The 13,385-nt window shown below is 34.8% G+C and overlaps 2 protein-coding genes across 6 annotated transcripts in view; one reads left to right on the top strand and one right to left on the bottom strand.

Annotated features, from left to right (window-relative positions):
- The window catches only part of Lsd-2 (Lipid storage droplet-2), a 97,629-nt gene that overhangs the window by 12,107 nt on the left and 72,137 nt on the right, over positions 1–13,385 (top strand). The window lies entirely within an intron of this gene.
- On the bottom strand, positions 7–13,341 carry AP-1sigma (AP-1 complex subunit sigma-2). Of its 4 annotated transcripts, XM_069501170.1 has the most exons (6): positions 13,140–13,341; positions 12,649–12,827; positions 11,844–11,952; positions 10,664–10,801; positions 8,014–8,059; positions 4,975–5,273 (listed from the first exon to the last, which is right to left on the bottom strand). In XM_069501170.1, the coding sequence occupies exons 1-5, from the start codon at positions 13,140–13,142 to the stop codon at positions 8,033–8,035; spliced, it is 456 nt and encodes a 151-aa protein (XP_069357271.1). In that variant the 5' UTR covers positions 13,143–13,341; the 3' UTR covers positions 4,975–5,273; positions 8,014–8,032. The 4 variants fall into 4 exon arrangements, with proteins under 4 accessions (XP_034828723.1, XP_069357271.1, XP_034828722.1 ...); XM_034972832.2 differs by lacking the exons at positions 4,975–5,273; positions 8,014–8,059 and adding an exon at positions 7–970; XM_034972831.2 differs by lacking the exon at positions 8,014–8,059.

Raw genomic sequence — 13,385 nt, 5'->3', positions numbered from 1 at the left:
ATAAAATTCAGTTTTGTCAACAACAGAATTAGTATCACAATAATATGACTGACTTATCGCTTATTAATAAAATCTTAATTAACACTAAACAATTTTTTGGACTACGTAAAATATAACTTTACTTAATTTTAGTGCATATTGATAGATTGGGACAATTTTCTATTTATATTTAGTAGATTTATATAATTTTACTGAACTTATACTTATAGGTAGTACAAATAAATGAATAGTTTATATTGATAAATGTTTGTAGACTGGACATTTGTCAAATAAAAACAGAAGTCTACAGAATACATAAAACGTAGGATCAAAAGTGTAGAATATCAAAATTTTACTTAGAGGAAAAGAATACAGACCTAGTCATAATTTAGAAAGACAATTAGTTTTAAGAATATCTAACTCTGTTAGCTTTGTTTGGACAAAATATAGGCTTAAAATTTCCGACCCATTGTTGTCAAATAGGTGGGTACCGTTAAAATTAAATTCGACCACCAAAAAGCCACTGAGGCTGAAATCTATAAAGCGCACTTTGACTTTGCTCAGACTTAAGATAGAGTTAAAACGAGACAGATTGATGTGAGAGATATACCTCTGTCCCGTTTTAACTCTGTTTAAGTCTAAGCAAAGTCAGAGTGCGCTCTATAGATCTCAGGCTTAGTGTTGCATAAGGCAAGTTTTTACCATTTGAATGATGCAACTCAATTTGCTCGCTGTGTTGTGGGGCAGGTTTAAGTTAACGGTAACTTCCTGTGACTGAAACTGACCTAATAACTGAAGAGCTAAATGTACACAGTTTGAAATCGCTACACAGTTGCTCATTCGAGGAAAGCGTTGCTGAATCACAGTGTAGGCATTTTAAAAAGAAGGTATTCCTTGCCTCTAAGTAATATCACTAAACTAGTTATCCGCTTCGGGGGTCGGCAGTCTACCCGAGGCCGTGGTCTTCGAAGAATCCCTGCGGCGTCTCCTCCTGCAACAAGGGTCATCACTGAGCCAGTGTCGCTCGTGGCCGTGTTAGCCGACCTATCGCTTTTCGGTATACAAAAATAATATTACATGGTATCTATTATGTTCTTTTCATCAGTATTTCTATCTTCTTCTTGTACCTATTCTACTCCCTCTACAAGCTCTCGCACTGCCAAGGGTCACTGGTAGAGATCTCTCATATAGAGTATAACTGCTTCTCTGTCCACTTTTACTCTCTTTTTCTCTTTACTGTAAATGTTTTTGGTACAAATAAAAAATAAATAAATAATCTATATAATCTTACTATACTTGATATTTATTTATAACTAGATGATGCCCGCGACTTCGTCCGCGTGGATTTAGGATCCTTATAAATCCCGTGGGAACTCTTTAATTTTCCGGGATAAAAAGTAGCCTATGCCCTTTCCCGGGATGTAAGCTAACTCTGTACCAAATTTCATCTTTCATGGTTGAACTTTTGGGCCGTGAAAAGCTAGCAGACAGACTGACACACTTTCGCATTTATAATATTAGTATCAATTAGTATGGATGGATTATCTACATACATAATTAATAAATATCAAGTAGATAGACGGAGCAATTAGGTAGACTAGATTAGAGAGTAGATTAGTATGAAGTGTAGGTAAAAACACTATCATACAAATTATAATATATATATATATATATATATATATATATATATATATATATATATATATAGATTAGAGAGAACGTAAACCATAAGTAATTTGTACGAATATTATACTTACCCACCTAGGTATAATAATATTGGTAAATAAAATAAAATAATAATTATAGAAAATGGAACTTATATTTTATCGTTTATCCTGGATCCAAATATAACTATTCGTTATAATAGGTACCTTCAGTTTAAGCTGTTTTGAAAATATGAATCTGTAGACTGATGATGCCATCTTAGTTCTTTTAAGGTAGGTCCTAAAAGTGCATATTTTAATATTTTACTGCTTAAAATTTGTTATCTGCTATTTTTTACTTACTAAAAACTTATAGGTAAGTATAGTACGCGACAAGTCGAAATGGCAATCGGGGAGGGAACACGGGTGTGCGGGGCATCCCCCGCTTCATACCCCGATTGCCACCTCAACCTGTCGAGGACTATACATGATTTTAGATGAAAAACTAAAAACCTTTTGTCTCATTTTCAAAAATGGAACACGGCGCTTTTAGTTTGTCTTCAACCGCAAGACTCAGGCGCGACAAATGGAAAGCAGCTCTACCTACCTACCCTCCTGCTAAATATTATGCTAGATAAGTACCTGGCTCAGGTTGGTTGTTTGGAAAAAAATGCAATCACCATTAAAATATCATTGTATTCGTATAAGGAATTAAAAACATTACACACCTTTCTACCTACTTAGTAGAGTAAGAAAATATTCGCCACAAATGTTTTCTTATCTTATCTTTTTGATAACCTAAGTACAGTACGCGACAGCTCGAGATGGCAATCGGGGTAGGAGGCGGGGGGACACCCCGCACACTCGCACGTCACCCATGCTATCCCGCACAGGGTTAGCTCACTCAGCGCAGGGGCTGTGCGGGTGTGCGGGGCGTCCCCACCCCGACTGCCATCTCGACCTGTCACGTACTATAGTAGGTAGGTAAGTACTTATTTTTAATACATATCATTATGTAAAAACCCGACATTTTTAATAATGTGATAGTAAAATACATGATTCTGTAGGAATTTATTAAAACTGACAGCAAATCTATATCAATAGAATGATTTTATTTTTAATTTATTTAATTAGATAGGATTAGGTACCTACTTATTACATATATATGTCTATTTAAAAATATTATGTATATTGTATACCTACTTACTTACCTAGAACTTTTAATGTAAGATTTATAAAAAGTTGACACTTAGCAATCCTTTTCAAATATAACAAGGTAAATAAAAATAATTTATTTTATAATATGTTAAAATTCGTTGAAACTAATTAAATTAAATTTAACAAAAATAAATATTTTAAATAACCAAAAATAACAAGAGAATTTTGATGAAGTATAGTAAACTTTAAGCGTTGATTGAGTCATTGTTTACTGATTAAATCCATTAAAATTTTACTATCTTTTTAATTATTAACCATTATTACTGTATTTTACTGCCATTTTAGTAAATGTTATTAAAATTTTACTGATTTTTTATAAAAATATTTTTGACAAATTACCTATGAATGCCTAAACTGTTTGTATATAAGTTTAGCGTAAATTAAGTTTAGTCGCCTACGTCAGGATGGATCCCACAATCTTGTTGCCTAACTTGTTCACTGTGGCAACCAGCTTGTCGTTGCGTCGAAACAAGCCCAACGAGTACAAATTAGGTGGACCTACGTCTAAAAGGGTCGAGATCTTGTGACTAACTGCCTGCTCCACGCTGGACGTGACCATCTAGATATCTTACTCGATCTATAAATCTTATTTACTTTTGATCTGATTTTGATTTGATTGCCCAAACACATCGCTGTAAGTTGTCGAGGAGTTGCGTTGTCCGCAGGCTTTTTCGGCTGTAGCATCAGATCAAAGTTACCATATTATTTAAGTGTCATCAGGATTACTTAGTGTACCAAATTCAAAGTAAATTTGATATGTGGAAGTGATATAAATATTAACCGTATGACTAAAGCTGAGATCTATAGAGCGCACTCTGACGCTTAAAACGAGACAGAGATATATCTCTCCCATAAATCTGTCTCGTTTTAACTCAATCTTTAAGTCTGAGCAAAGTCAAAGTGCTCTATAGATCTCAGCCGGAGATCTATAGAGCAAAGTGCGCTCTATAGATATCAGGCTGAGACCTATAGAGCGCACTTTGCTCAGACGCTGTTTCAATGAGACGTTATGTTTCGGCCGTAAATCTGTATCTTTTTTATATATAGATCTCGACCTAAGATCCCTACACCGGTCGAGAAAAGAGCTGCTAATCCTCAAACAGTAGAACAGATTTTCATCAAACATAGCTAAGGACCATCCTCATTAAACATTCCTTCGAATAAAAAACATGTTCAAATCGGTCCATCTGTTTGAGCACTACGACGACGCCACAGACAGCCAAAGCAGCCAAAGTTATAATTATAACACACCTATATTTGCATCGGGGGTTAAAAATAATAATAACTATAATTCATCAAAATAAACATATTAAGTAATCTACATAACTTTAAGATTAAATTAACAACCTAATGAAAATTTATATTTTCGGGTGGTTTTTATTTTATTTAGTAGGTATTGTAAAATGGTATTTTGGTTAACATGAAAAAATTATGAGTCCATTTTCAGTAAAATATTAAGTAGTTAGGAATGGTTTGATCAGTTTGAATAAGTAACCAAAACTTCTTAAGGTAGGCAACCTTGGATAATAATCTGAAATCTGAATGCAGTTTGGCATAAAATGTTACAAATTTTCATATAAAATTTCGTAGAACAATACTAAATTATAATCTCTTTCAATAGGAAAAATAACGCACCGTTTAAATACTGTAGTAAAATAAAATGCACACTTTAACCCTTAGATCATATATCTGTTATTATATTGCCAGAGCAAAATAAAAATAATGATTAAAAGTTACGCAATCAGTTGTCCAACCACTGCAAAATAGTATTTAGTTCTCATTTTGAGTTAAAATACAAGCACATAACATAATATAGACACTTTTCTATTGTTATATCACTAGACACCAAAATTTAAATTAAGTACTTTTTTTCTACAGCTACAAACATCAAATATTTATTAGTATTTTTCAAATAAATAATTATTGTTAAAATCTTATTGCTCCTTAATTCGTTATAATTAATTATTTGCTATTTAGTACAAAACCAAAGTGCATATTTAGTTTCTCTTGTAACGATTAGTCAACTGCTGTCAGGAAAGTTTTTTAATTGATATGTTATTAGGTGTGATGGCAGCCGTCTCAGCTGAAAATCGCACGGAATAGTATGCATGAATGAATTATCGCAACGCAGCAACGCATTTTGAGTGGTGTACAGATAGACTTAAGACTTAACCGCTTAAATTATTTAACAGCATTACTGAATGAATTCTTTTGCTTTATTTGTGTACTTTCAACGAGTTTAATATGCGCTCACTATATGCTAACAGATATATAACCTAAGAATTTAGAACCATTAGCAAAAAGAAACACTTTTACGTAAATTCTTAAGGTCGCTGACTCGTCGAATACTCAGGGAGGCTCCTGGCAGGGGTCAGCCGGGGGCAGGGCTCAGAGGAGGCCCACCTCGCGCAGCGCTCCGTCGACTGCTTCGTCCTATTGTACATCGTTCCACCAACGTGAGGCATTTGTTAACTTTAACATAGGTACTCATCTTACCTTTATAGATTTATATTGTCATGTTTATTTGTTTGTTCCTAACCGAGATTTAGAAAATAGGTGTAACCAAGAATTTATTCTCTCGTATCTATGCATTGTGGTATTCATGCTTAGTCCTTTTCACCAAGATATAAAACTCGACAGACAAAACCATATGTGCATCTTAACATTGTTGTTACTTAGCGTATATTAAAAGGAAAATATCCATACACTGCAAATATTTTAAAATGCAAAAAATCTGAGGCCACTTTTTATCGATATGATTAATTTTTTTATACTTACTAATAGCCAAGCGGCATACTAGACGGTTACCTACATATTCGCATGCTTGCTTGTTTGTATATGTTAGCCCACACCTCAAGCACACAGCATACAATAAAGTTGACATGATTTCCCACACCCATTAAATGATTTCTTAACCGATATTACATGACAGGATTACCATAGCATGAGTCTAGTAAAAATAATGAAACTTACTGTAAAAACTACGATTGTCTAAAAATAAAGTAAATTAAGAGAGTCAGTAAGTAATTATTATGATAGTAGAGTTACCAATTCTAATTAGATAGAAATAAGTTAATTGAAATAAAATAACAATAAAAAAATAACATGTCAGCTACAACTATCAACGTCGCATGAATAATTTTGTATGAAACTATTCACTGCATGGAATGTCAATATTACTTATGGGAATGCCAAGATTTGAAAAATCACGTCATTTATACGAATCAACAGTGCAGCGTTTGTTTAGTCAAACATGCGATCAAGGCCCTGTTTTTCATGACAATGAAATCACAAATTACGCATGTAATGCATTTTGTGACATCAAATTTGATACCTCTTCAATTTGTCTACTCACCAGCTGCAGTTACGAGTGTGTTACGATTTGAAAGTCATCACAATTAAGGATCTCGAAGTTAATAGATACAGAATCGTACTCATGCCATGGTGTGAGGTTAAGGAGTGACGCCATGCAAGAAAACAGTAGTTTCGTTAAAAACCAATGTATTTAAACATCAAGTTACAGTCAATGCACGGACAGCCATACCTTACAAATAAAAAACGGACACTGCTCTACATAAAAAAAAACATTAATTTGTTTAACTTTACTCACTCGACAAGAATTATGAAGCAAAACTTATAGATCACCCAAAAAAAGCTACGTGTGGAGATTCAGAATAAATCGTACTTACTGGGAATTACGATGAAAAATTTGTTTGGATCTTGAAACACTAATTTAGGCGCGGATACCAATCTAAAATATTCCAGATTTGACTACTTTGTAACACGCCTTTAGAATAAGGAAATATAAGATTATAGCTGAAGCCAGCTCTTTTTCGGCGAACTTTTATTAAAGCTTCAATCGTATACTATAAAGCAATGTCCATATTACAATAATTAAATTCTAAGCTACATAAATACAAAGCTGACCATTAAGCCCAACACATACTGGATAATGATAATACAATCAATTCACATAATGATAGCAGAAAATTACCTACTTACTCGTACACGATGGTTAAAACTTTCTAATTTAAGCTCGGTTATATTTAAACGTTTAAAACTAGTTTACAAAAAATATAAATAAAATTTATTTATTAACTTTCAATCAGTAGTTAAATAACTTATTTATTCAATTGAAAATAAGAAATTATTTTAATAATGTCCTCGAAATAAAATATTTTAAAGTCATAAATGCTAAAATCTACAAATCTACTCTATTATGTAATGTATTAATGTCTATTTTGGTACTAAAATATGAAAATGTGTATTGTGATAATTATTTACTTGAGATTTAACGATGATAGATATTAAAATATACCAATATAAACTATCATAATTTTTGAAAAATAAAAATCAAAACGGTATCCAGTAAAAATCTACACTTTAGACGATTGTGGACGTTCGTGAAGACATAGCTGGCATGCAGTAAATAATCTCTACATAGTATAAAATAAAGTCGCTTCCCGCGTCTGTATGTATGTATGAACGCGTAGATCTTTTAAACTACGCAACGGATTTTGATGCGGTTTTCACCAATAGATAGAGTGATTCAAGAGAAAGGTTTATAGGTATAGTTTAATTCTCAAAAAATTAGAGATCCCTAGGGAAATTGAAATAATGTGAATTAGGTCGGAAAAAATCCTCTTATTTAAGAGTTTCCGAGGCAATGACACCTCAATGACACTACATTAGTATCTACATTGCCCCCATGCGAAGCCGGGGCGGGTCGCTAGTAAATATATAAAGCTCAGAATACATAGTCTAGCTACAGGATATAATAAAATATATGAATATTAAATTAAACATAAGTTACACATAAACTCTTCCACATAAATATCGTTGCGATTTTTATAGTGATATAGTAGATATTTGAATTTATAAAAATATAACTCATTTAGATTTAAATAACCATAAACCGGAAAGCAAAAATTAGAAAGGATATTTTTGTTGCACAGAAAAAGAGATTAATAATATAATATTTAGTTTAATTCGACTTGAAGTAACAATTTTGTTTTAATGTTATAATATTTAAAGTCTTAAATTTTACTGTTTTTTCACTAGAACTTTTGGAAAATTTATTAGCTGCAACCAATATAATATGTGATATTTTATGTAAAAGTGTTTATATGTGTCATATACATAATATATATGTATAAGATATTGTTTAGCGAACGTTATCTGGTTAGTTGTCATCAGTGTAACAGCCCGTCGTTCAGGTCCTGACGGAGAGCATGCACACATCACACCAAAACAGGGAATATTAGCAGAGTGCAGTGCCACAGAGCCACAGAAGGAAGCTAGAGGACAACGCTATTGAGCTTTGACCGATTACGCCCATAATTCATCGTTCGAAACCACGGCAGTTAATAAATACAAAATATTTAATCCTAATAATTTGACTTTTTTTTGGATGGTGAAGTAAAGTTTGATAAAATTAATTTTATCGGTGTCTTATTACACTATTATACGGTGAATAATTTGATTGAAAACATTAATTTATAATAATTTTTATTTAATTTATATAAAACAGCACAATCAACATAAGTGATATTTCATTAAACTTCTGTAAGTAGATAAATATTTTTACTGGGGATATTAAATGTTCGCAAAAATACTATATTGAACAGTTTCTTTATCTCACCATCTAAAAGTAGCCTCGTCATAATAGCTGACTGTAACGTTCAATAATTAAAACATCTTTAAAATTACAAAATACATTAATTAAAGTTTTAAAGATATGTGTGACATAATTTTACTTTAGAGTACGGATTGCTTCGCAATCATCCACTACTTTTGATTATATTTACTAAATTGTAATAAAGCTATAATTTTTTTTCAAACGTTCCATATAATTTATATATTTTGATATGCCTTATTTAATTTTACGTGCCATATTTTATGACCTATATAAGGCGGTGATCCCTACATTAAATGACCTAAGAACAGATGAGTTCAGACTACATCATCCACCGCCTCTGTGACTATAATGTATATAGGCATTTTACCACACTAGTACAATAATTATAATCAAAAGGCACTACTCAGGCCACTGTCCTATCAAACTGGTCCGCTTAATAATAACAATATCTCTTTAGTTTGACTATAACTACAAATCAACCCGAGCAGTGACAATTAGTACAAGATTTAAAACTAAAGTCAATTTTCGTACGTAAATACTGATCCATTTAACTGCCTCTACGTAAAACTATTAGCTACACCTCTCATAAGAAGTCATTACTGCAGCCGAAACTAGTTAATGAACACTACAAAATATTATTAATTTTACAGGAATGTATTTTTATAAAGATTAGAAGAATTTTATTATATTACTATAGCTACGCTTGTTAAATGTTTGAAAGACCACTGTCTAAAAATCTAAATAGTATCGTTTACCAAGTCAACAAAAAAATCAACTTACATAAATTCAATTATACTTTAATTTAAAATGTGAAAAAAGTAAAAATTTAACCAATTTTACTGAATTTAATTCTTAGTAAATTAATTAAAACCTAAAATATTCCTTATTAGCCTATGCCTAAAGCCTCCTAGAAATGAAACGTTTGAGCATGTTTAGTAAATATTATTAATCTTGAAATAATTATTTACTTTTCAATTCCGAAGTTAGTCTCAATCTCAAAGTTAGTAAATATTAGTCCAAATACATGCAAAGATCATGCAAGAGCTTTCTTTAAAAAAAAAACTTTTTAAATATTTTTACAACATTCAAATATTTTGATCAAACTTTTCAATGTATCAAAATGGTCCCTTGTTAAATTCATTTAGAGCAAATCAAATGCATGATTTTGAAAATTCTATAAAGTTTTTTGGTATACGCTAAATAGTTTTGCTTTTTTAGTGCTAAAACCCTAAATTAAATAAATATATGAACACAATCAATGCGAAAACGTGATAGAGCAAGTAGTGGCATGACATACAAATACAATTAAGTGTATGTAAATATGTGTAGGACCCTCTTAAGTAGCTACAGTAGCCGCCAGTAAAGTACATCGACCTTTAGAAAGAGATTTCAGCGTTGTCTCTGTCACCCATACCTATGTAACGTTTTGTCGGTCTCAACGACAGAGACAACGCTCTACGAAACCGCTGTCTCTTTCTAAAGGTCGATGTACAATATTTCCTGTGGGGTACTGTAACGGTTTTAGTTTTCAGATGCACTGAAACGTTAGCGGTTCTGAGCGAAACTTGCTCATCTATTAAGTGAGCTAGGGAAGCGTAGCTAGAGACCCCGTTCACACGTCATTAATACCGCGGGTTTTTTGTTTGCAAGATAAATCTTACTGGCGCTAGTATAATGTGTATAGAATCGTTCACATGGTAAAAACTGTGTACGTTTTTAGGCCTTTAGAATGACATTTTGGCTTTGTGGAGCATTGTCTCTGTCACTCATACCTATATAGGTAGCGTTTTGTGGGTTCAACGACAGAAACAATGTTTTACAAATCTGCTATTTCTTTCTAGGTCGATGTACATTATTTTCTGCCGCAAACTGTATGTGACCAGTTCTATACTCAACGTATGCGCCACTAACAATTTGGTGCGATAGTTAAGCAACGTTGACTCGCATGGTGTGTCAGCCACATCCCCCCCCCCCCTCCCCCCCTCCCGAAACGTGGCAACTGCATTGCTTCCGGGGGATGCATAAAAGCATATCCCAGCGATAAAAAATAGTTTTTTCGTTAATTCCGTGATTGAGGCATTTTGATCGGATATATGGAACCCTAAAAACGTGCGTTGTGAGTGGCGTGTGAACGGGGTGTGTGTGTGGGTGGTGTTCAGACGAGCTCGCTGTCCTGGCTACTGACCTCCTGCAGCAGATCCTGCGCCGCGATGGCCTTGAGCACGTTCTTCTTGCTGGTCTCCTGCAGCTCGCCGCCCAGCACCAGCTCGTCCAGGATGAAGTACGCCTTCTCGAAGTTGAAGATGATGTCCAGCTCGCACACCTGTCGGCGCACATACACCACTCTCTATAGCTTGCTCAAATACTCTTCTATCCATTACACAAGGCTGTGTTAGACAATGTCTGTAACACGGGTGTTATGGGTATTCGCATCCGCGTCCGCAAATGCAGAACATTCGCATTAATTAAGACATCCGCATCAATTAATGCGGAGCTTTTGCGGATGCGGATTCATTTTTGCAACAATGAAAGACCTGCAAAGAAAGTGGGCGGGGTCAGAGTGGCGCGTGCCTCGCGCATGTTTGTTAGTTGATAACTTCGTTCGCTGACTGGCCAATCAAAGTGTATAATGGTACCTGTTATGTATACAATAGGGATAGCAAAGAGTATTAATGTTTGTGTTTAGGTAGGTACCTACTTCTTACTTTGTTGTATGAATAAAGTTAATGTAAGCGGGTAGGTTGCAAAAGTGTATGACAATCTCAGTTCATGTTGACACTAAATGGTGAACTCAAATGTTTAATTTACTAATCCAAACATAATGGTACCCATCAGGGTGTTACGTATATTCGCATCCTCATTCGCTATTGCGTAACATTCGCATTAATTCAGACATCCGCATCCGCAACTGCGTATGTCAAGTTGGGGTTATTCAAGGGGTGGACCAACAAATTCCTAAAATGCCGGCAACGCATCGGTGGTTCCTCTGGTGCTGCAAATGTTCATGGGCGGCGGTTATCACTTAACATCAGGTGACTCGCCTGCTCGTTTGCTCGCTGTCTCTACACAACTCCGCAACAAGCTTGGTCTGTAACATATCAGCAAGCTGTGTAGGACTGATATGTGTAGATGTTCCGTCATGGGTAAAAGTTACAAGGTTTATGAAAGTCAAGTTAATACTACAGACAGAGTGAACTAGAGTGAGAGAACTCTCCATTTGATCCTGAATCAATGATATGTCAAATGTTGGGCTATGGTGACGTAAAGTCAAAGAAATTAGGGCTACCTACTAACATTTGACGCCTCAACGTTTTGTTAGAAGTTCCCTAACTGTCGTGAACTGTGCTATGGATGAGCAAACTCACGCTGCCAAAGTACTTGTCGAGCAGCTCCACGTAGCGGTGTATGAGCTCCAGCGTCAGCAGCTCATTGTCCTCCTGTTCCATGGCGCAGCAGAAGTACAGCGACGCGTACCTGCAACACGGTTCCGTGTCGGCTTTACTCATATTACAGGGCGCGAGCCCTTAAGGTGGGTATCCACTATGTTCAGAGTGTGAATATAGCAGACACCCACTTTTGGTTCGCGCCGAGCACTGCGAGCGATCGATGACACCTCCAAACTACAAAGGAACATCACCGCTCATCTGAACTCCACTCCACTTGAGTGGAAATACAACCTAAAAGTGTAATAACAACAGAATGTATATTAATTCCATACTAATATTATAAATGCGAAAGTGTGTCTGCCTGTCCGTTAGCTTTTCACGTCCTATCTGTTAAACCAATTTCGAAGTACGTAATAAGTACCTCTTATCATCTTATCAACTGAGAATCAAAAAGTGTAAATAGCAGTAGTAGTAGTAGTAGTAACACATTTTTTTTTCTGTGATGTAACCACATATTCACAGATTTTGGATTTATTTCTTTACTTGTGCTATAAGACCTAACCAAATTTCATGATTCTTGGTCAACAGGAAGTACCCTATAGGTTTTCTTGACAGACACGACGGACAGACGGACAGACAGACAACAAAGTGATCCTATAAGGGCTCCTTTTTTCCTTTTAAGGTACAGAAGCCTAAAAATCAAAAAAAGTTTCCATGCAATTAAAAATCTAAATCCACACAGATGAAGGCGTTAGCAACATCTAGTGTAATATAATATAATCACCTCTTATAAACCACTTTGACGTCCTTCCACTCAAGAAAGGAGCACATCTTGGGCTTGCGCGCCAGCACGGTGGTGATGAGCTCGCGCGTGATCTTCTTCTTCAGCTTGTCGGGGTGCGCCACGTACCACTTCTGCAGCCGCAGCTTGCCTTGGCGGCTGAACAGCAGCATGAATTGCATCTGCAGCATTGTTGACAAACAAGGTAAACTCTGTCATGTAATTGAGGTACACGTCAGCATTTACCCATCACCAGCTCACTACTGAGCACAGGTCTCTCAGCATGAGAAGGGTTTAGGTTAGGTTACCACTTTATAGCAGGGCCTGTAGGCAGGGCATCTGAGCCTGCATATAAATTGAAAATATCCAATCCAAACCGCTGCACCCTTAGAGAATTAGTGATAGTAATGATTAAATTAGCTACAAAATCATAAAACTTAACGTATTAAATATATAGCTCTTAATACCTATTAAGTTATTAATCCCAGACTCACCATTTTGTTACTTTGTAGCACAGCTACCTGTACCTACAAGTTATATCGTTGTGGCAAAACAATAAGATAATACTCAATGGAAGTACGTTTACTGTATTCACATTATTTCATTTTTACACAAATAACTATTCTGAATTAGTAGGAATTGAGAATTTCTGATTTCTGAATAAATCACAAATACTAGAGACACCACAGAGTACATTGAATATATGCTAGACCTTAGATCATAGATTAATATGTATACCT

The sequence above is a fragment of the Maniola hyperantus genome, chromosome 10 (genome assembly GCF_902806685.2).
Source record: "Maniola hyperantus chromosome 10, iAphHyp1.2, whole genome shotgun sequence".
NCBI classification, from domain to species: Eukaryota; Metazoa; Arthropoda; class Insecta; order Lepidoptera; family Nymphalidae; genus Maniola; species Maniola hyperantus.
The sequence above is the reverse complement of the archived record's forward strand: the minus strand, read 5'-3'. Positions and strand labels throughout refer to the sequence as shown.